The sequence below is a fragment of the Echeneis naucrates genome, chromosome 16 (assembly GCF_900963305.1).
Source record: "Echeneis naucrates chromosome 16, fEcheNa1.1, whole genome shotgun sequence".
Taxonomy (NCBI): domain Eukaryota; kingdom Metazoa; phylum Chordata; class Actinopteri; order Carangiformes; family Echeneidae; genus Echeneis; species Echeneis naucrates.
In genome coordinates, this window is record NC_042526.1 from 5960073 (window position 1) to 5981420 (window position 21348).

The 21348-nt window shown below is 40.7% G+C and overlaps 1 protein-coding gene across 1 annotated transcript; it reads left to right on the forward strand.

Annotated features, from left to right (window-relative positions):
- Nucleotides 1-3593: 3593 nt before the first annotated feature.
- On the forward strand, nucleotides 3594-16158 carry LOC115056700 (monocarboxylate transporter 2). Its single transcript, XM_075353381.1, is given in 8 exon segments — nucleotides 3594-3708; nucleotides 8762-8870; nucleotides 9567-9814; nucleotides 10256-10399; nucleotides 10476-11191; nucleotides 11962-12202; nucleotides 14876-15033; nucleotides 15035-16158. Coding segments are annotated over 6 exon segments (1503 nt in total). The 5' UTR covers nucleotides 3594-3708; nucleotides 8762-8870; nucleotides 9567-9609; the 3' UTR covers nucleotides 15074-16158.
- The last annotated feature ends 5190 nt before the right edge of the window (nucleotides 16159-21348 follow it).

The window sequence follows — 21348 nt, forward strand, 5'->3', positions numbered from 1 at the left end:
GCCCTTAGCTTAAAAGAATGATACAGAAAAGAAGAAAATCTATGAAACTGCCTCACTGTAGGGACCCTAGATCCAATTGACTAAATAACATAAAATAGGTAAGCCAATAAAAACGGAGAGACAAGTTGCTTTCCTCTTATTCTGACATGGGAAAATTGGTTTTCCAGCGTGCTGAGGTGGAAATTGGAGGAAATGTGGAGGTTTGATATAAATAAATAAAACAATTGGAGAACACAGCGCCTTTGTGGGTGACTGATATGAGGAGAGGCAGGCACTGAGGTGCTAAAACATCAGAGAACCAAAAAGGTAAGACACATAAAGAGAGTGGGTATTTTTTTCTGCCTTCTTATCACAGCTGAGCACATTATTCTTTCATTAATTCTTTCACATTAATCTTTCTTTTAAGTTTTATCAACTTCATTCTTCACTCTGACAATCTGCCTCTCTTAGGATACCACAGAGATGGACACACAGACAGAAAGCTCACTTTAGCCTTCATAGTTTCTATAATGAAAACAAGTCTGTCCATACGGAATCAATATTCCCGAGTTGACCAAAAGAGCACCTCTGTGGGAGAAATAACACAGTTGGAAACAGAGGAGATGCAAATTACATTGAATAATTGAAAGAGACAAGATGAAAGGTGTAAAAGCCCCTACGGTACTTGAATTGCACGAGCAACACCAGACTCATTTGTGAGAAAGATTTACAGTTTCATCAATGTTGTGGAGCTTTCACTTGTGCATGGAACAAGTCAAGTTAGCTAATGCAGACAAGTGATGAGGAGATGGTCCTGCAGTCACCTTCCCCATTGTTGTGTCAGATGGGCTAATCCAACTAGTCAGTCTCTGATTGGTTAACAGCCCAGGTTTTTGACTTTGATGTGCTACATTTATATTTGCGAATATTGAGAGGGGTGAGTGGGAATTTATAGAGAAAACCATTCAATTTTCTGTGCTCATATTCTTTTTTTATATAACATATAACATCTTCCTCCTTTCAAAATATGGCTGCGCTCACGGACCAACGGTTCATTGGTCAGGGCATGCTAACGAGTGTTGGCACTTGTTAGCACGAGCTCAAAAGCATGTACTCTTCTAGCTAACTTCGGCGAGCACCGCTAGCAAGCCCGCTGGTAAATGCTGCTGTTTGGCTAAAACTAACCGCTGACTAAAGAGCACATAACGTCACGGGTTTATCACAAAAATGTGACTTTTCTTACCGTTTTGGGGCTGTGGCTGGTACCGCCAAATCCGAGTCGGAACCGCTCACAACCTGCTTAGCCGATGGCGACACAGACCCACTTCGCGCATGTGCAAACGGGTGTTGTCCAAGCTCCGGCGCACAGATCTCCTTGGCAACGGCAAACAAACATTCCGAAACGCCCCCCGTAAATAAATACATAAATATTTCATGTTAAATATGACTGTTTGCTGTGTAAATATTTAATGTTATCATAGTAAAATATGCCTCTCATTGGCGTATGTAGAGCACCTTTTAGAACGTTTAACTCAGAGTCGATCTTTCAACATTGTGTCATTATTCATGTCAACGATTTTTCAAGTTTAAATTAGGCGGTATTATTAATTTTTTTTTATTATTTAATTTAGTGTATAATAATTTATTATAACTTTCAGTGTTTCGTTTCTAGATGTTTTTGGAGAGATAGCCTAAAATTATGTGCAGTATGATGTTGGTTCCTTGTGCCCTTGTTTAGTGGGGACCGGTAAAGGTGAGACTCGGACAGAGTCCTCCATGTTGTTGAACGTGAGCAGCAATTTAAAAAATATATAAATAAAATCCCCTCTTCCTGTCTTGCCCGAACGGTGCCTTTTCATTCCTGAAGAAATATTTTTTCCCCCTTGTAACCTCCAACACCCTCAGTCCGGGCACACTACCTGTCCAGAAAACAGGATAGCAGATATATTTCAACAAATTTTTTTAGAAGTTGTGTTGTGAAAATAATGTGATTTGACATACAACTCAAAAGTTGTCCAACATTGAATCCATACTGAGCTAACAACACTACCTCAACTATTCGGTGTTCAACGTTGAATTAATTTTTTGTTTTTGTTTTTTGACATTTCAACACAATTTAAACATTGAATGTCAGTCGAATGCCAGCTGTGATATATCAACTATACATTCAGTGTAATTTTGCTATCTGGGACCACATCTTCTGATTTAAAAAGACAGATGGAGAGAGAATCCTAAATATATATTTCTACCTGATCATTTTCCTTAAGCCTTCACAGAAGTGGGTGGGACTGCCAAACTCAAGTGAGCTACTGCTCATTACAAAAAATGTTCCAAAACCTTCTGATCCTACTCATTAACAGAGTCACAGCTCCTCCTCCTTTCTTCTACCTACACGTAAACACAAGTGCTCTTCAGAAACGGCCCTCTGACTCGACCCAACTTTCATCTGGAGACTACAGCTCAACCTCAACAGGTGAGATGAACCTTTTACATATTCACTCCATTTGAGATATGCACACTACGTGCTTTACTCCAGTTTTCTTTGTATAGGAAATGCAAGTATCCATAATTGTGTGTTGCATCCTCTTTCATTTTCAACGAATGATTTTGAATGTGGAGAGACTTGAATTGCTTCACTACTGCACTTTGCTGTTGTGTTATTTTGATGAAAGCAGCCGTTGATCTGGGCCAAATGCCATGTCTGTAAGTGAGGAACAGCTGCCTGAGCCCACCAGCAATATCAGCAGATATAAACTGTACAGAGACAAGTTTTTTCAAGTTTTACCCCATAAAGTGGGGCAGATTTGAAACGTTTGGGTGATTAAAAAGCTATTTTAAAATGATGATGTAGCGTAACTTTTTTTCGCTATCACCAGGGGACTCGATCAGGTAGTTGTAAATGTTCAGGGGGGTAATTTATCCATGAAAATGAAGGCAAACAGAAAGGACAACGAGGAAGACCCAGATGTGTGAGTTTTTCAGGTAACAGGTAAGGTAACCGCAGGAAGAAGTCGAGTGAGTGAGGGGATGGTAGAGAGAGAACCGACAACACCTTAAGCCGCCCTCCCCCTCAGTGCTTGTAGCAGAAATTATCAAAGGATGCATTGTGTTTCATTAACCGCAAAAATAAATTTTTACTTTTCACTTTTACTTTGAAAGTACATTTCAGAGCCTCTACTTTCTTACTTTAAAGTAAAGGAGTAGAATCAGTACTTCTACTTTTACCAGAGTTTTTTTTTACACATGTATCTGTACTTCTACTTAAGTACAGAATATGAGTACTGTTGCCACCTCTGTCTGACATGTTGAAATAATATTTTAAGCTAAGTATTGGACAGTGCTTTTTAAATTGTGCCGCCGATTGCTTTCCCCTCTGATGGGCGTGGTTTTCGGAGTATGACGCGTTGCACTCTGTCCTATCACAGGATGCCCTGAGGAGAATTTTCATTAAGCCCAGCAAGATATTTACTCCTGTTACTTGTATGGTACTTGTACTCATCAAAATTACTATATCTGTGAAACAAGTAACCAGCTCAACCCTAATGGAGGTGTGTTGTTCCTCCTGTTTGTCAAGAAAGACCAGTTTGTCAGCCCACGCACTTGAAAGAGCATTAGTGATTAAAGTTTTCATTTCAGACAGCGCTAGAAAAAGGATTTTTGCATGACCGGTGGGCGACCCAAACGGCTAGTTGGCTGCTTTCCCTCAGCATCGGCAACACTGCCATCTGGGTAAGCCCACACACACCTGGGCTTTCTGGGAATGTGCCACAGAAATGCAAGCAAAGGCTGATGCACTGAAACAGAGGTGGAGGGCAGACGACAGCAAGCAGGGCTGGAAAGGACAGAGTCGTCCAAGGAGAGACTGCACTTAACAGTTTAAAATAGATTACAACACTAGTGTGCATAAGGAAAAAAAAACAAAAACAACAGATGAAACCTGTAATATAAAAGCCATGTAGATGAAGTAGTATGGAAGTTATGAGACCGCTGAAAACTCACCCACACTTAGTTGAAGTATTGATTTCCTGTGGACAATTATGCTTGTTTTCTTTGTATCACTCAATTACAAAAGTAATTTCTGGCGAAGGTGAGGCATCAGATGATGCACCTGTTCCCACATTCACTTGGCTGTAGGATTTTGGTTCTGGGATTAGTGGTTATCCATCTAAAAGGTCAAATCTATTCACTTGCACTGCCTGCAGAATTTCTGACGAGGCAGTCAGCTGCCTCCTGGAGGAATTCCTGCTTCTCTCCCATCCCCTCCCCTTCTTTTTCTACCAAAATATATCATACTCAGCTTAAATTAAATAACAAAAAAAATCCTGGGGGGGCTGACTAAAGTGTGGAGATGGGTAAAAATCATATCTGCAAGCTGTATGGGTGTGCAGATGTGCATTGTGTGCTGCAGTGCCTGTGGGAGGGTATGAGTGTGCATGCATGGTTTGGTTTTTAAGCAGGCTTGAATCCTAAATGATCATTGACTAAGCCGTTTTTTAAGAGACAGCAGACTGGGGAAGGTGCCGAGGGCCAGTTCAACCGAACCTGACCAGCCTGAAAATCAGCTTGGTGAATTCTTCCCTCAGCCCAGGAAACAGATGTACAGTTTACAATCCCATGCTTCTCCTAATTAAATCACCCGGGGCCAATTCAGCTCAGTGCATTTGTTATTTATTGAATTACAATCATACATTCTTGTTTCTGAACAGAGTCAAGTCATTGCACAGCCATTTACAACTTGCAGAGAGAAACAAAAGCACCAAACTGACTTACTTACATCAAATCCTCTGTGAGGTTCGCATGTGTGAGAAGGGGAGGGCGTTTTGGCAAGATCTGAAGTAGGACATGTCTTTTATCGCAGATAAACACAGACAGATGGGTTGTAATAAACATTGATTTGCCAGACTTTTGGTCCCGCCACTTATCAGAGAGCAGGAGCGAGGTCCAGGCAGCCGGCTGGATAGTCAATGCCAGCAGACTCCCTCCCTGTATGATTACCACCTCATTGTTCTTTAACTGCGACCTTGGTTCATCACACAATCAAGTGTGATTGCATCACTTATACACACAAACACACGCACTCACACATATATAACTGTACAGGCTTTTCAGCTTTTATGGTAATTACTGTAGTGTGGTGCATGTGACAGGCTGCTGGACATAACTCAGAGAAGTTGAGTCTTGGGCAATGTAAGACAGCTTTGTGTTGGTAACATCCACACATCTGTCTTGTTATATATACACAGATGTGACAGTGCACTAGCTCAAGGTCAACTTTAATTGGGTTATTTGCTGCGAATGAAAACAATTTATTCGAATTTTCTTTCATTGGGCGGCTATATAGAGCCCCATTTTTACCTTGTAAGGATATGAGTTCTTGCAGCTCTGTCAGGAAGGTGCAGTTATGATAGCAGCTCTGTGAGGCTGTGTTAATCACAGTGGCTCTAATTTTAATATTAGCATGCTACTGGAGTATGCTGAAGTTACCACGCTGAGACAGTGTGCTATTTATCAGAAGGCTGGTTAACGAAGCGAGCATTCGTTAACCAGCACTACACGTGTAAAAAAACAAAAAAAAACAAACCACTTTTCATGCCATTATAACGGTAACCATTTGGTTACTTTCATTGATTTTTTGGCTTTGTTTTCACACATAGCCAAAATTATCAAAAATCTTTATAGCGTGAAAAGAAAGGTCAAGCTATTGGGATTCATCCTCGGGGAATCATGGCAGTTATTGGCTCAGTTAAACCTGACCTGATGATGGGACATAACAAAAAGACAAGCGGTTGCCATAAACAAACAAAAAACTGTGATAGAATACCTACTGAGACATTTCAAATTGCACATTCAACATTCAGCCATTACAGCAGCATCAGCATCACTAGCATGGGTAAAAAATAAACAACACAAGTGGCATGCGACTGAAAGATAAACCAAAAAGAAGCCAGAAAAACAACTGGCTGTCAGAAGAATTGCTCACATTTCTGTCAGATAGATGGAGCTAAGCTGCATGAGCTCTTTTAAAATTTGAATGAAAATCTCGTCAAGAATGTACCCCCCCACCACCACAAAAAAGGGATACAGGAATTCAGAGAAATTGCAGTTTTAATGGGCTGAATCTCTGAAAAATAAATAAATAAATAAAAATCTTCTGATAAAAATTTTAACCCTATCAAAAATGAATGTTTAGCTGAGACCACACTCACCTCTTTTTTATTTTTTTTTACACATGGAGCAGAGTTAGTGTGAGAAGCCTTTAGAATGCAAAAACATCTGAGACTGTGTATAACACAGAGCGTTGCCTTATTGGACTTATTTGGTGACATTTAAAGGCAGCCGGCACAGATGGACACCTCCCTGCTGCAGCAGCAACAACTCAGACGTGCAGCTGGTTAAAGTAAAACCTGGAGGAGACAAACACAAAGGCATAAGTACGCAGCCACCTCCCTTTGGAAACCCAGCTAATAACACTCCCCTCTGTGTCCACTGTGTCAGACTTCACCAGCACATATTCATTATTCAGGAGGTGTTCCTCTCCAGCTATACCACTGCTCTACCCTCACCAGTCATCCCCACCATAGATTTATAATTTATCACCTGTGCCTATAAATCTTTGATAGTTTTCAGACCAGCTATTGGGAATGTATAATTCAATGGTCTATGCACCAAAAGCCTTTTCCATGAGAAAAATTATAGTAGATCCTTTGAAAAAAAAAAAACAAAGCAGGAATAATTCTCCTCAGATATTATGTAACACAAAATCATCTTGGAGATGTATAGCAACCCAGAGCCTTCAGCTCCCCCACAATGCTAAATTATTGTGTGGATGCTGGGAAGATGAAGGGTAAAACAAATCAAAAGGTAGATTGATTCTTTTACTCCAGTAACACAACACAGTGACCTTCGCCACAGCACAGTGCCAAGTAAAAACGGGAAATCTCTTGAAAAAGAGCGAGTGCTCCTGCAATAGCAGAGAGAAATGTAACATTGGTGTGCCAATTTACACTAATTTGGCAACGTGGTTTAATGATTTGAATAGTTTTCTGCCAACAGATCAAACAGACCTAATGTGATCAATAGAACATAAATTAAAAAAATTGTTATGCCATTAAAGCAAGACTATTCACTGACATCTGCTGACTCAGGAGTTCACCGAAACTTTTCAAAAACACTTTGAACTTGGCTTTCCACAGGTTTTTGTCCCTAATAACAGCACCCTCATAAAGCTCACAAAACAGGTTCATCAGTAGTTTGGAACAGTGTATTGGCAGCCTTGGAAGCAGTTAAAGTTAATTTATCAAGCTTTTGCCAAAGCTGTATTTTAGCCAACAAAGCCATCTTTGTGCCATTTCAGGTAATCTCCATAATACCCTGTTTGTTAATGAGAAAGCCATTGTTACCAAGTAACCGAGAAGACTGATCCAAGCAGGACAATTAACAACTTTTCAAACGAATGCATCCTGTCATTATTTCTTTCTGATAAACAAACAAAACAAGAATGATCCTCGCCGAATTATTATTTTGTGAAATTGCAATGGAAAAATGTTAGAAGGAGCTGCTTCTTAATTACAGCAATAAAAAACCATTCTTGCCGTTTTTTTATTGATGTTTTTTTCGTAGCAGTTTTTTCCCATTTCAATGGAGATTGGAAAAGCAGCATTTCAAGGCTTCACCCTTTTAAGGAAACTTAGCTCTGTGGAAGTGTGCATTCTTGCTGCTTTCACCTTGGTTTCTGTTTAACAAATTGGCCCATTTTTCATCAGAGGATTCACGTTAGCTGTCTTCGAGGCAGCAGAAGAAATGTGAGAATGTGAAAGCTTATCACTTATGAAAGGACCTGCTGGGCATGCACTGTGTTGACGTGCCCCATGCAGAACGCCGTCTCCATTGTCTGAGCCTACAGCTCGATCTCCTCGTGTGGGCGTTCATCGTGTGCCAATTATTATTGTCAGACTTTAATTTCATGAAATATGGTGTCTTTTTATTATTCTGTTGATACCACAGACTGCATACACATGGGAGCATATATAATTATTAAATTAAATTTAAATGGCCTTAATGCTGCACAAGCAAAATCCTGTGTTTTGTACTCTGAATCAAGCTATTATATCAATAGAAACATTTATATTTCAGAATTCCCAAAATCAAAAACTGATTTGGATTAAACAGATTGCCGTGCAAGTATAGTTTTACTTCCAGGAAAAATATTATAACCACATTATTTTGAGTGCTTGTGTTAGACAGTGAGAGTGAGCAGGAGAAAGCAAGAGAGAGGAAGACTACATGCATTTCATTTTATGAAGTATATTTCAGTGTGCTGAGTGAATCATCAGTCTCTGGTCTTTGGCAGTTTTCTCCTTCTCTCGTGTGGTTCCTGGGATCCACAGGCTGATAAATTGGTGTTAAGTCCTGCTGTAAATTTGTTATTGTGTCAAAATGTCTCTGCCTCTTCAGGTTGGAGATGGCCAATGCCAATTCTGAGGCTCTTATTCTAAAAGGTCTATAAGGCCCCTTGGCAGATGTTGATAGTCTGTTGAAATCACTATTTGAAGAAGCGAGAGTGTCCTCACTGAGAACACATTGAGAATCTGGGTTCTAAAGGTCTGTTGCTTCTTCTTGTGGACTTGTTACACTTAAGTTAACCCTGTGACTTCACGTGACACCCATGTGTGGTCATCAACATTTTTACTCTGTGTGCGATCTGTCACTTATTGCACGTTTCACCTTTGCACCCATTAACCTGGAATGTGTTTTCTCTAAAATGGCATGCGGGGGGACACAGCCACCACTGTGAGTGACAAGGAAGGAGGATCAACACCAGGGCTGCGGATTTATTCCAAGAGAGACAACTGTGTCTGGCCAGGAGAAGCACGATGACGTAAATTTGACAGGTAGGCTATTAAAGTGATTTTACTTTAAATATCATGTGTAACATTTGTAAAAATAAATTGTATATTTCTATTTTTCATGAACTGACAAAGGAATTTAGCCATGTCATGCATGGTTCATTTAATTTGTTTGCAGTGGCTGCCATCTCCAATTGGATGAAAAATATCTTGCAATGTCAAATTGTGTGTATGAATGAAGTTATAAATACTATACCACCAATAATAGCAGTTCAAACAAACAGTGGTTGAAGTTCATGTCACTGTAAATGTAAACTTTGTTCCCATTTGGAAAGAAGCTGTAACAGACGGGTAGAAGATTTAGAAAGAAGTCACCAATGGTTTATGGGCCAAACTGTCAGAGGTATTTGGACATCTAAACATTACACCTACTTTTAAATTTAAAAACATGCTTTTTTTTTTTTTTTCAAGAAATTGGGAAAGACATTTATGTAATGCATTTATATTCCTCACTTTGTGTACAGGGTTATTGTTATATTCAGCACACTGCTGACGATCTAAATTTAAGCAGTTTATAATTAATACTATCAATCATAAACTAAAGTTTTTTCGGTTCAGAAATGTACTCCCCGAGTTCAGTGTGTTGCAAGACTCTAGTGATTATTATGGTCTTTTTCACTCGAAATCATTATTTGTAAATAATGTACAAAAGATAATAACATCTGTATTTTTTCCCCTTAGACTTGTGTAGTAGTGTAGCAGACAACAGGACACGGACTCAGCGATGAAGACTCAGAAGGGAAGGGCAGCTCCTGATGGTGGCTACGCCTGGTTCGTCTCACTCTCCTGCTTCTTAGTCTTTGGCCTGACCTTCGGGGTCATTAAGGCTTTTGGTGTATTTTATGTTGAGATACACAAATACTTTGAAGCCACAGCAACAGAAACATCATGGATCACCTCTATTGCTGTTGCTAGCATTCACATTTTCGGTAAATATAAACTTTTAAATCAGACAAATTATTAAAATTCTGTCCAATTTACTAATCCTCCACTAAATTCCTCCACTTGATTTGAATTACTTCAGATGGCACAGCAGAAAGACATCCTTAGGTTGTGACCACCAGGTGGCTCTCTCCCATGTCTTAATAAAATGTTAAGCGTTGTGTTAGATATGTCCCGACATATTGGCACATTTTTAATCTCCGGTGTTTATGATGTGAGTAAAAAAAGATTATTATCTGCTGCCCATGTAGACCTAGCAAGACGCAGGATTCATTTAAAAACTTTTAAATCTCCTAGATCATGTGTGGTCTTTATTGAGAATATTGATTAAACAGCATTAATTGAAAGAATGTGTTTTTAAGACATGTAGCTTAGTGTGTATCTGCTGGATTTTATTTTATGCACAGGTTCTGTGTTATCCTCTGCAGCTCCTGTAGCCTCGGCTCTGAGTGCTCGCTACAGCCACCGCGCCATAGTGATCACAGGTGGACTGATTTGCAGCTTAGGTGTCATCGTTGGCTCTTTTGCTCGTAACCTGATTGAACTTTACCTAACGGTGGGATTCCTAAATGGTGAGTGCAAAAATACAACCCAAAGTCAAAAGCTGACAAAAGAAATGAAACATTAACCGGGCGCTTTTTGCTGCAGGTGTAGGCTATGCATTAACCTGGACCCCCACAGTCACCATGCTGGGCTTGTATTTTGAGAAGAGGCGTCCGGTGGCAAACGCCTTGGCCAGCGCTGGAGAGTGCATTTTCACCTTTGCCTTCACACCGCTGTTCCAGCTGTTGATTGATAGCTACTTCTGGAGAGGAGCTTTGGTGATCCTAGGGGGACTGCAGCTTAACCTGTGTGTTTGTGGGATGCTGCTGAGGCCCCTAAAGGCCGCCCGTGATGTGGCTTGTATCAGCAAGGTCAATGCAGAAAAGGAAGGCATTTCAATGGAACTGCTCACAACAGAGGACTCTGAGCTAAGCAAAGTAAACTGGAAAGACACAGGAATGCTGAGAATATGTGAAGGGTCGGATCAGGGGACGGTCGAGGTTTGTCCTCAAGACCCCAAGGAGATTCCTAATTCATCTAAAGACTCCAAGCACGGGACAAAGAGGGTTGAACTAAAGACCAAAATCCTGCATTACGTGGACTATACCCTCATCACTAATAAGCAATTCATAGTCTATTCAATGTTTGGCGTGTTTGCTGCTCTGGGTTTCTTTGCTCCAGCTCTGTTCCTGATTCCTTATGCGCGCAATAAGGGGATAGAGGAATACGAGGCGGCGGCGCTCATGTCCATCTCTGCTGCAACGGACCTGATTGGAAGGCTGTTCTTTGGCTGGGTGGCAAACCTGAGACTGGTGGAGACGGTGTGTTCCGTTTAATACAGCGCTTCCAACAACATAGCCTGAAAATCTCAAAAATGTTGGTGGCTCACATCCAGCCCCATCACAACGCAGAGGACAAAGGACCATTTTTCCTTTTTGTTGGAAGAGAGTTTTTCCATCTCCTCTTGACTCCCTTCCCTTCCAGTTCTCCCTGTTGCTAAAAACCAGAAGAAACCATACTTGGAGGAGCAGTCAGAGCTGAGGGAGAGTGATTAGTGGATTTGACCTGCTCTGTATTCTGATTGTCAGGCATGTCACTGTTTGTGGTCTGTCAATCACACGATGGCCACGCCCTCATGTATACCCTGCTTTATGGTCTATTTTCCTCCAAATGGGCTCATAACACAACATCAAGTTGTACTGAACAAGGTTGAAATTAGACATCGAGGTCATAGACTCATTAGGAAATGTTTACTGAGGTAATAAATCAAGTTAGTAGTGGGAACATTTTCACTTTTCTTTCTGCACACACTGGAGTCCCTGGCGGATCATCATTAGACAGAATGCAGATTTAAGGCTCCATCACACATATTTCATCTTTCAGCCGCAGTGTCTACGTTCATTTTTATATACAGTCTGTTGTCCCAGCCCATCGGGAGGCAACCAGTGGCTTGTAGTGGAAAGATTTCCTCAGCAAGATAGCCAAACCTGATCAAATTTCTTATCATCTCCATATGAAAAGTGTGTACATCGTTGTCAAGGAGAAATCACTGATGGACAGCCGGCTTCTTTTGTCTCTCTCCTCCCACCAGGTTCAACAGCTGACAGCTACAGTGATCCTGCTGGGCACAGTGCTACTCCTCTGCCCACTGGCCACCTCGTTCCCAGAGCTGGCGGCTGTCAGCGCAGCTTATGGCCTAGTGTACGGTGCCACGGTCTCCATCCACATCACTGTGCTGGCGGAGGTCGTGGGCGTGCACAGGCTTGGAAGTGCACTGGGCTTTTTCATGCTCATACGCAGCAGCGGAGGCCTGCTCGGACCACCCATTGCTGGTGAGCAAGAAAGATGCTTTGATAGTCAACTGCGAGTACATAGTGTACCGAGGGTGCATATCAAAAAGAAATGGATTTCTGCTTTAAGTGGTTACTGCTAAATTCCCTGTGATCCACTCCACCATGCTAACTGGCTGCAGGAACGACAGAAAGTAAACAAGAAGCTGAACAGAGACGAATAGAAAAGCATATTGTTCGTTGTGTGCTGACATTTCTGTTAGCAGGGCTTCAGAAAAAAAAAAAAAAACCCAAACCATTAACTCCAAGTTACCCTGCCTGTCATTCCCTTTGTCCAATTCTTCCATCACATTAAATCACACAGTGAAAAAGCTTAGACATCGTTCCGCATTGTAAGCCCACCCCAGTGAGGCCATTCAACGAAAATGAGCTTTTTATACCATCCTGACATGCAGCACCACCCCTCAATTAATCGTGGGTTTTGCTGATGGTCTGTCCCACAGGAGAGGGGAGTTTTATATTCAAGGAGCAACTATGCAAAAATTGAAACATGTGGATGCTTTATGGTTGTATTAATTTCACGGCTGATGGCCCAAAGATCTTTCTATTTTTCCCCTTAAATGGAATTTCCTCCCCGCTGAATTTCCGTGCAGTCACTTGAGACATTTGTCCAAACTCTTCTACAGTAATAGACAGGAAATAAGAAGAAAAAGTCAAAGAATCTTTTGACTACCAAATGGCAATTTTTTCTAAAAGCTGCAATAACTGCGTTTGTGGTCACTTATGATTACTTGATGTAGCAGACCTCCTCACAAACATCCTTCTATTACCTGTGTTGGTACTCCTGAGAGAGTCACATGGGATTGGAGCCAATCCAGCAGATATTGAGCAGGGCAGGCTACAAAATGGACAAATCACAAGTCTGTTACTAGGCTGACATGCTGTATAGAAACACTTAGATTTATCGACCCTTTTGTTTTACAGTTTGAAAGGCCTCAGAAGCCATTTTCGAGCCCAGGCACTCGTTTTTAACCGAGAACTTCCTTGCTGTGTGATGAGGTTCTTCGCCACCATGCTGCCCCTGCTTGCAAAAACTTTTTTTTTTTTTTTTTTTTTTTTAGCAGATGTGTAGTTTGTGTCAACCTCCTGAGAAAATCATTCGACTGTTCAGCTGCTAAATATTTCACTGTGTTCATCAGATGGCTGCTAAGTCTGGTGTGCGGTGTGGGTACCGTCCAGTCGGCTTTTTCTGCTGAAAACAGCAGTCTGCTGCTCCTGGAAATGACAATGATGAGTGTGACAAGAGTGAAGCAAATGATCTGTTTGGATTAAAAATATTTGTTATAGCAGCCTTAAGTCGTAATAAGTAAATCATTATTAACATACATCTTATTATTAGAATAAAAAATAATGTACCTTTTCCCCTTATTATTAATTGTACTGTTCATCTAGGATTATGGCCCTAATGTGTAGTATTGTTAGTGTATTAAGTTGTATCACACTTATCCTAACCTAAGAGCAAGGAGTAATATTTTGGCAGTGGCTGGATACTGTCTCAAATGTGCCAGCTACTTAGGCCATCTGTTTGCGTTATTCTCATGCATTTATTCTCTTGTGAGAAAAAACAAAAAGAAAAGTGAGCTGCTGCAGTTAAAATGTGTTGGAAACGCTCAACTTTCTCAATGCACAGGCTGCAGCTCCACCACCCACAGCACTGTCCTACAAACCAACAAGGATTTGAACCCGATTACTGAAGTTACAACCTGTTCTCGCACACACCTCTAATCAAGAGCCCGGAAAACACCCAGCTTGACTTTGGCGCCCAGGCACAGGCAAACGAGCCAAAAAGTATCCTGTCTCTGAGCGCAGCCAGCAGTAAAACAGTTGTGGAAAAACACACATTGACCTCATTGTAGCTCAGATTCATTTAATGGTATTTATGGATTTACTGGGTTGTTAGTGTAGGAAAAATACAGGGAATTAGAGAAATTAGAGCTTCCAATGTGTGACAAGCTGCTTGGAAAATGTTGGGACTTTCCTCATTTCCTTTTAGTGCTGTGTGTTTTTTACTTCTAAATTAAATGCGCTGCTTTGTCAGTAGTTCGATATGAGCACATCTGAGATCTTATCTAATCTAAATCTGAGACATTACCACCATGTCCCACATCCTCTCTACTTATCTCTGTTTGGCAAGTTCTTGGAAGCTACAGATTTTAGATTAAAGTGATACCAACACATGTAAATATTAAATTTAAGACACTGCTCAAGGCTGACACCGACCCTGATTCAAGTTAAGCACTAATTCAAAACAAATCAATACAAATGTAGCTGGATGTGTCCTATTTATAACTTAACATGGTCCCGCTGACACGGAGGCTATTTCTAACTTATTTACTGTAGCTTTGAGTACTTTCAGCACTTTGAAGAGCAGAGAGTCAACGGATGTTGAGGATGCATCAAAGTATTCTAATTTTGTTTTCTGTAACTGGAGGAAGGCACTGGCGTTACTGCCTTAGGATGAAATTAATCTTTCTGCAGTCCTCTTCTGCACCTCTCTGCATCTTTTGCTTCCTTTACGATTAACTACTATTAAATGAAGCCAAAATTATATCATCATGGTGATTTTGCTGCGTTTCACCTTGCATGAATGTGTATGTGTCAAAGCTGCAAATAATTCACACATCGCACATGTACTTTTTTTTTTTTTCATTTCAGGATACTTCATTGACAAAATGAGTGATTATGGGATGGGCTTCATCATGGCAGGGGTGGCCCTCATTGTTTCTGCCATTTTCCTGCTCCTCCTCCGTAAGATAAACCACAGCAGTCAGAGGTCAAAGAATCACAACATGCACACAGAGAAAGTGGGACAAAGAAGTCGGAGCTGAAGCCCAAGAGTTTGGCATTACATAAAAAATAAAGAAATCCAATCTAGTGCTGCTGGATACAAAGTTGAATCTCCCAGCCAATAACAGAGAAGTTCACAGTTCAGGTTAAATGGTGTGGTGGATTTTCTGGAGAAATGTTTGATCAGTGGAGTTCAGAGGTCAAAAGGAAGTTGTCATGTGAACAATTACCTTCAAAGTCAATACGTGCCATTCACTCAGAGAATACATGGACGGTTTGGAGTCAGTGTGATCTAACCCCCCTGCAGGGAATGATGGAATTGATAAATCTTTCATACGATTTGCAACAGATCTACAAATCAGATTGGGGTGAAGGATGTTCAGCTCAGGGGGTCTTTTTTTTTTTTTTTTTTTTTTTGCTGGTATGATGAGGAAATTTTCAGTGTGTGAGTGATTTAAAAACATTTTATTGATTAGCAAACATCAACAATCACAATTTTTATCCCACATTTCACATATTTTGTTTTGCATGTGACCCAATTACCTGATTTATTAATCTAGATGGTTAAGATTTTTATTAATTGTGCAAAGGTCAATAGTTTTTGATTCAACGTAGAGACTAGCACAATTTGTTTTCCTGATTGTGATGCAATGTAGCAGTGCATATACAGTACCGTTTTACTAATGTATAATTTTAACCAATGCCAAGTTAATGGAAAGAATGAGTTAGGTTTTCCTTTTTCTCCATTGTGAACCAAAATGTTAAGCCCTCCACACTATTAAAATATTTTGTGACTGACAAACTGTAGTAACACACTTTCCTACAGGGAAAACTGCAGATACTGTCTCTCTTATGTCACTCAGGTTTAAAGCATGTATGAACTTTGATTGATCAAATTTAAGCATTTAGTCAAAAGGTGTTATTTATATATGTTGTCCCAAAGCTACTCTTCTTTATTGAATGTTTTTTTCCTTGATTGCACAAGTGTCATGCCTGGATGAATGTTGGGTTGAACAGTGAAAATATGACTGTGGCTCCCTCCAGTGAGGAAATACTGATGTTACATGTCCAACCTTCTCAGCCGCAGGGCAAACCTGGAAAGAGCAGATAGATGCAGATATTTCACCGCAGGGAATGAGAGAAATTACAGAAAGTTGTGTCAGCTTCTTTTTGGTTCCAAGATCAAAATGTAAGCTAAATAAATAAATAAATAAAAATGAACCATGCACCTTTAACTTGTCAATCAATTTTAAATCAGCTTTAAAAATGTGCTGAAGCGTTTAATTATATAGCTGAAGAAAGAAAATAAGTTTATTGCTTCATGAATTTTTCTCCAAATTGTGTCCCAGTGCAGAAAAAAGGATTTTTTCATTTTCTTCAGCAGCAGAATGTTTGGTATGTGCACCCATCAAGAAAACTAGCTTTCATAACCCCAGAACCAGATAAACATCTTCAGCTGGTCCAATTCAAATACAACAAGTATAAATAAACATGTCACTCCCTATAAACCTTCAATAACAAACTCAAAACCGAGGTTTACAAACAGTGGCCCACACCGAAATCCCCCCTGCATTATCTGACACAAGCTGCTCATAGACGCACACACACACTAAAAGGAAGGAGACTGCAGAAAAGAAAACTTACCACAATAAGAGAGCTGGTCACAAAATACCACAAGCCTTTGATCTGCCAGACAGGAACAAAGACATAATCCATGTTTCATAGAAACTCTACATGAAAACCAAACACACACACACACACTGCAATGGTTGACTGCCAAAAGAGAGAGAAGAGGCCACCTATTATCAGGGATAGGAAGACTGCTAGTTCAGAACTATCAGAGGATGTCCAGTCTGCTGAAGTCTACTGTGAGGAAGTCGGATCCTTTAATTACACATCAACCTGCCTGAAATCCATTAGCTCCTATTTTTGTAAACTCTTTGTGCCACACATTTTAAAAGGAATCGCATGTCACATGACAATAGCACGTAACTGAGATAAAGAAGAGAATGTGGAGTTACTCCTCATTTCCCCTCAAGATAAAACAAAGTAGCCGCATACAAATGCATTCCATCCTATGTGGTCTATTTTCGTCTCAATAGGACTTTGGTATCACAAACGAAGATCATTGTGTAGCCAACATTAATGCTGTGTTCACATTGACTTCATACTCAACTGAGCCCTTAAATTAATTGAGAAAACATTTACTGAGGAAATAAATTCAGCGACTAGCAGAGATCCCACTTGTTTTGACTTTTTTTCAAGCAACTGACGAAGAAATTCTTTTTTTTTTTTTTCCCCAGACCCCAAACTACTGCCCTGCTGTGTGTGTGAATGAGCAATAGAGATATAGGACTGTCTGCATTTGACCCTGTCAACATCATTTCCAATAAAGCAGAAAGCACAGGAAGAGCTTTGAAGTCTGACAGGACTTACTGAAGCGCCTCTCGGTCATTTTGATCCCACGGTGGACCCCCTGAGCACGGGGTCGCTATAGAAACAGCTGAAATGGTGTGTCAAGTTTGGCTTTTTTTTTTTTCCCCCACACCCTTCGTCTTTTTTTAAAGCTGACCTCGCTCATTGGGGTCATGCTGAGGAATGCTGCACCGCTACCTGAGTTCAAACCATTTGATCGCCGGACGAAGGAGAGAGGAAGGGAGAGGAAAAGGACGACAGAAGGGAGAAAGGGAGAAACTGACATTGGAGAGCAAATGGGATTGGGGACAGATGATGGCTGAGAGAGAGTTGGGAGAGGGGAAAAACAAAGGGAAACTTAAAACTGGGGATAAGCACCGGAGTTTAGAGGAGGTGAAAGAAGTTAAAGGAAAATGATAAGATGAGAAAAAGAGGTAGCAGTAACAGATTACTGAGCTTGTGATGGTTAGGACCATTGGAGGATAAAGGATAATAACAGTAGTCACGAAGGGGAAACAGTTGAGATTGGGCAAGGCCTCAACTATCCCCCTGATTAGAAGAGAAGACATGATGGTAGTAGGAAACGATTAGTGGAGCTACAGGTAGTTATGTTTAGTTAGTATAACAGACCCACACACCACCTCCAGAGTTGCTCTGAAACGCAGTTATTGCTTTAAACGTGGACGTGTTTAACATTTCTGTGTGCATATGATGATGCACACAGAAATGAAAAATGTATTGAAAGAATATTATTCACAATACAGCCAAACAAAGCAGCTGTCTGCATCGGCATGAGTCCTGATTGCAAGCACTGAATTTCTAATTTGAAGATGCTGACAGATATTAGAGAGAGAGCAGACTGATGTTTGGACCCCTTATCAACCCATCTGTGTTTCTTCTGGTCCTCATCACCTGATGTCTTTTGCTTTTCTTATTTTTCCAACAGCCAGCACCAGCCCTCATCTTCTAACGGCTCTCCCCCCCAACCCCATCAAGGCCATTGTGCTGGGCCATACCTCATACTTAAAAAGGCATTCATTCAAAGGCCTATAGAGGCAACAATCCTTCTTCTTTCAGACATCAAACATGTCTTTGTATGGGTAAGATGCGGAGGCACATCATCTGATTATGACACCACTTTAAAACTATTAAGTATCTCATCGTCTCATAAAGTGGATGGTGCCAGTCCTATTCTTTGTTCCTTCATAGTCAAATAAATCCGCTACACAATCTTGTTTCTGATAGCATCCACATTGTGTGTGGGTTTGTCTGTGGATTTCGTTGCATCACATCGCTCAAACTCAAATTGTAAACACTAGACAAGTGCGCTCCCTATCACTGACTAAAACGGCCACTGAGCTGGAGATCTACCAGACACATCACAGGTGAATGCTGGGATGCAGCAAAAGCTTTTTTAGATTGTGAAGCAGTAAAACAGAGCAAAGTAAATGAAAATGAGCACAATAGTTTTGCGTGAATTGAAGCATAACATAGAGACTTTTGCTCAGCCCAAGTGTGACAAGAATGCAGATCCATCAGCAAATGAAAAAGGATTGATCACTGTGTGTTGTACGTATTCAGATTTCTTGTTGTCTTACCAACAGTGCCACTTTCCCTCCTCTCCGAATACAGCAGCCTAATTCCAACCAGTCACACCTCACCTCTGACCCTTCAGGCTGACCTCTGACCCTTTCTGACATGCCTGATTTGGAATGAATGGCTTTGACAGGCTTCTGCTTCAGGACTGAAGACACTGACACAAAGGCTGACCACCAGAGAAGTAAGCAAATAACCATTAAAGTGATAATAAAGCGATAAATGAGCCGGTCACACATTTAGCTTGTTTTTTTGCCACATTTGTTGTCTGTCTGACAGTTATACAATTTATTAACACCTTGTTCATATTCTCTTTAGGGGGAACTGCAGCAGCACCATCGTTAGTTAGTAAAACTTAATTTGTCCAATTGTTTTATGACCAAATAAAAGGTATTTTATTCTAAAAGCTTACTTCAGTTTCCCGATTATGGGAAACTGATTTTTTGCCAAAGCAAGCAGTTGAGTTGCTCCTCTATAAAACAGTTTTCTTTAGTAAAAACAGAGTTTTCTTGAAGTGTTTGTGTTGTGGTATAAATTTCACCTTTCTTGCTTGTTGCTGACACAGAAAACTGAGGACTACTTTAACAACAACATTGTCTTTTATACGCTTCGCTAATTTAGTGGCGATCCAGAATACACTAACTGCAGAACTTTTGTACCAGTGTCTAAAATTTGTACTGCAGGAGTTCACATATTTGACAACTATCAATTCTTTTAGACTCTCGAGGAACCCCAAACTTCCCATCTGAATACCAGAAGGAGCCATGATCAGTCACAGGTGTATAAACATAGCTGTGGATACAATATATTTGTACAGTATACATAATGACACCAGTATCAACATAAGCAAATGTATAGAACTCTGCTTGTCCTCTAAACTGACATATTCCATCCAGATGCAAGCTCAATTAGAAACATATAGTCAGTATTCCCTTTAGGGCTGTGTAAAGCCGTGTAAAAAAAATGACTGTCCAATAATTGTCATATGTGGACAAAGGGCTGCCCTGACCACTGAGCCACATCCATCTCTGGACAGCTCCCAACTATTACACCATGAATCAGGCTGGAATTAATCTTGAGCATCGGAGAGTAGAAACACGATATGAAACCTCCAGAGACTCTCAGACACTCCACCCTGAGCAGAATCGGCTACGGTGCGTCTTTGCCCCTAGACAACGGCTCAAAGATAAAAGGAATTTCTGTCTTCTGAGTGGAGAGTCTGTCACTAGGCAGGATTTATGGGTTCACACATTCCTCTCATCCGTAACTGTACAAGCGGAGGCTGTGTCCAGACTTAATGCACTGCCCCGTTGTGCCATGGGAGTAATTACTGTATTGTATCCTTTTGTGAAGTTATAGCGTAGTGTGTGTGTTCAGGTGTTCAGTAGCCTGGGATGTGTGAGTCGTGTACTTCATTTACCATTCATGTATATTCCCTCCAGATTTAGAGAGAAGAAGAAGACAGGATATGGATGTTGTGAGAACACCTTTGTAAATATTATCTCATTGCCTGCTGCTGGAAACTATGAAGCTGCAATTTTTCCAGCCTTTAAGAACTGAGGCAGGCTCAGAGTGTGGTGTGGTTTGCAGTATTTACTGATTGTGTTTTCAATGGTCTTGTTTAGTTTTCAAAATGGAATATTGGTGTGGCCTGCTTTAGGAAGAACAAATACTTGTTTTATATATTTCTACCCACCGCTTAGTCATTTGGTTGCTTTTTGTGCAAAAATGTTTACGGTGTAGAGTTTGCCTGGGAAATCCTACTTTATATAAGCTGACACGCACAGTTAACTCGAGCTACGGTTATTAGCCATCTAATCTGACGTCAGCCTGTGACGTCACAGACCACAACAGCGCTGGAAAGGAGGAAAAAAAAAAAAAGACCGGTGAGCTAGCAAGTTAGCCTCTATATCCGTCCAAAGGTGAGCTTTTTCTGCAGACTTTGCCATGTTCCGCGCATTAGCAGTCAGCAGGCTTCATTTGGCTGACCTCCCGCGTTTACATTTGCGTTTTAAATGCCGTTCGACTTCCGGGTCATAGTTTTAGCGTGTGACGTGTTAGTCCGACAATTATAAACTCGACGTCAGTCGAGCTAGCATGTTTACGTGTACTTTAAAAGTCCAGTTTTAGTTGGAGTAACGCAATAATTAGTTTTTTTTGTGTGTGTGTGTTTAGTTGAAGTTGAAGATTTTGGCCAGCTCTGATAATCACTTTGCTGTGCAGACAGCCAGTAGACGAACCGCTAATGGCTGACTGAGGGATTTAAATCTACACCAATGGAAATGGTGCTCAACATGCAAGGGAAATTACATTTTTGTGCTTGTAATTAT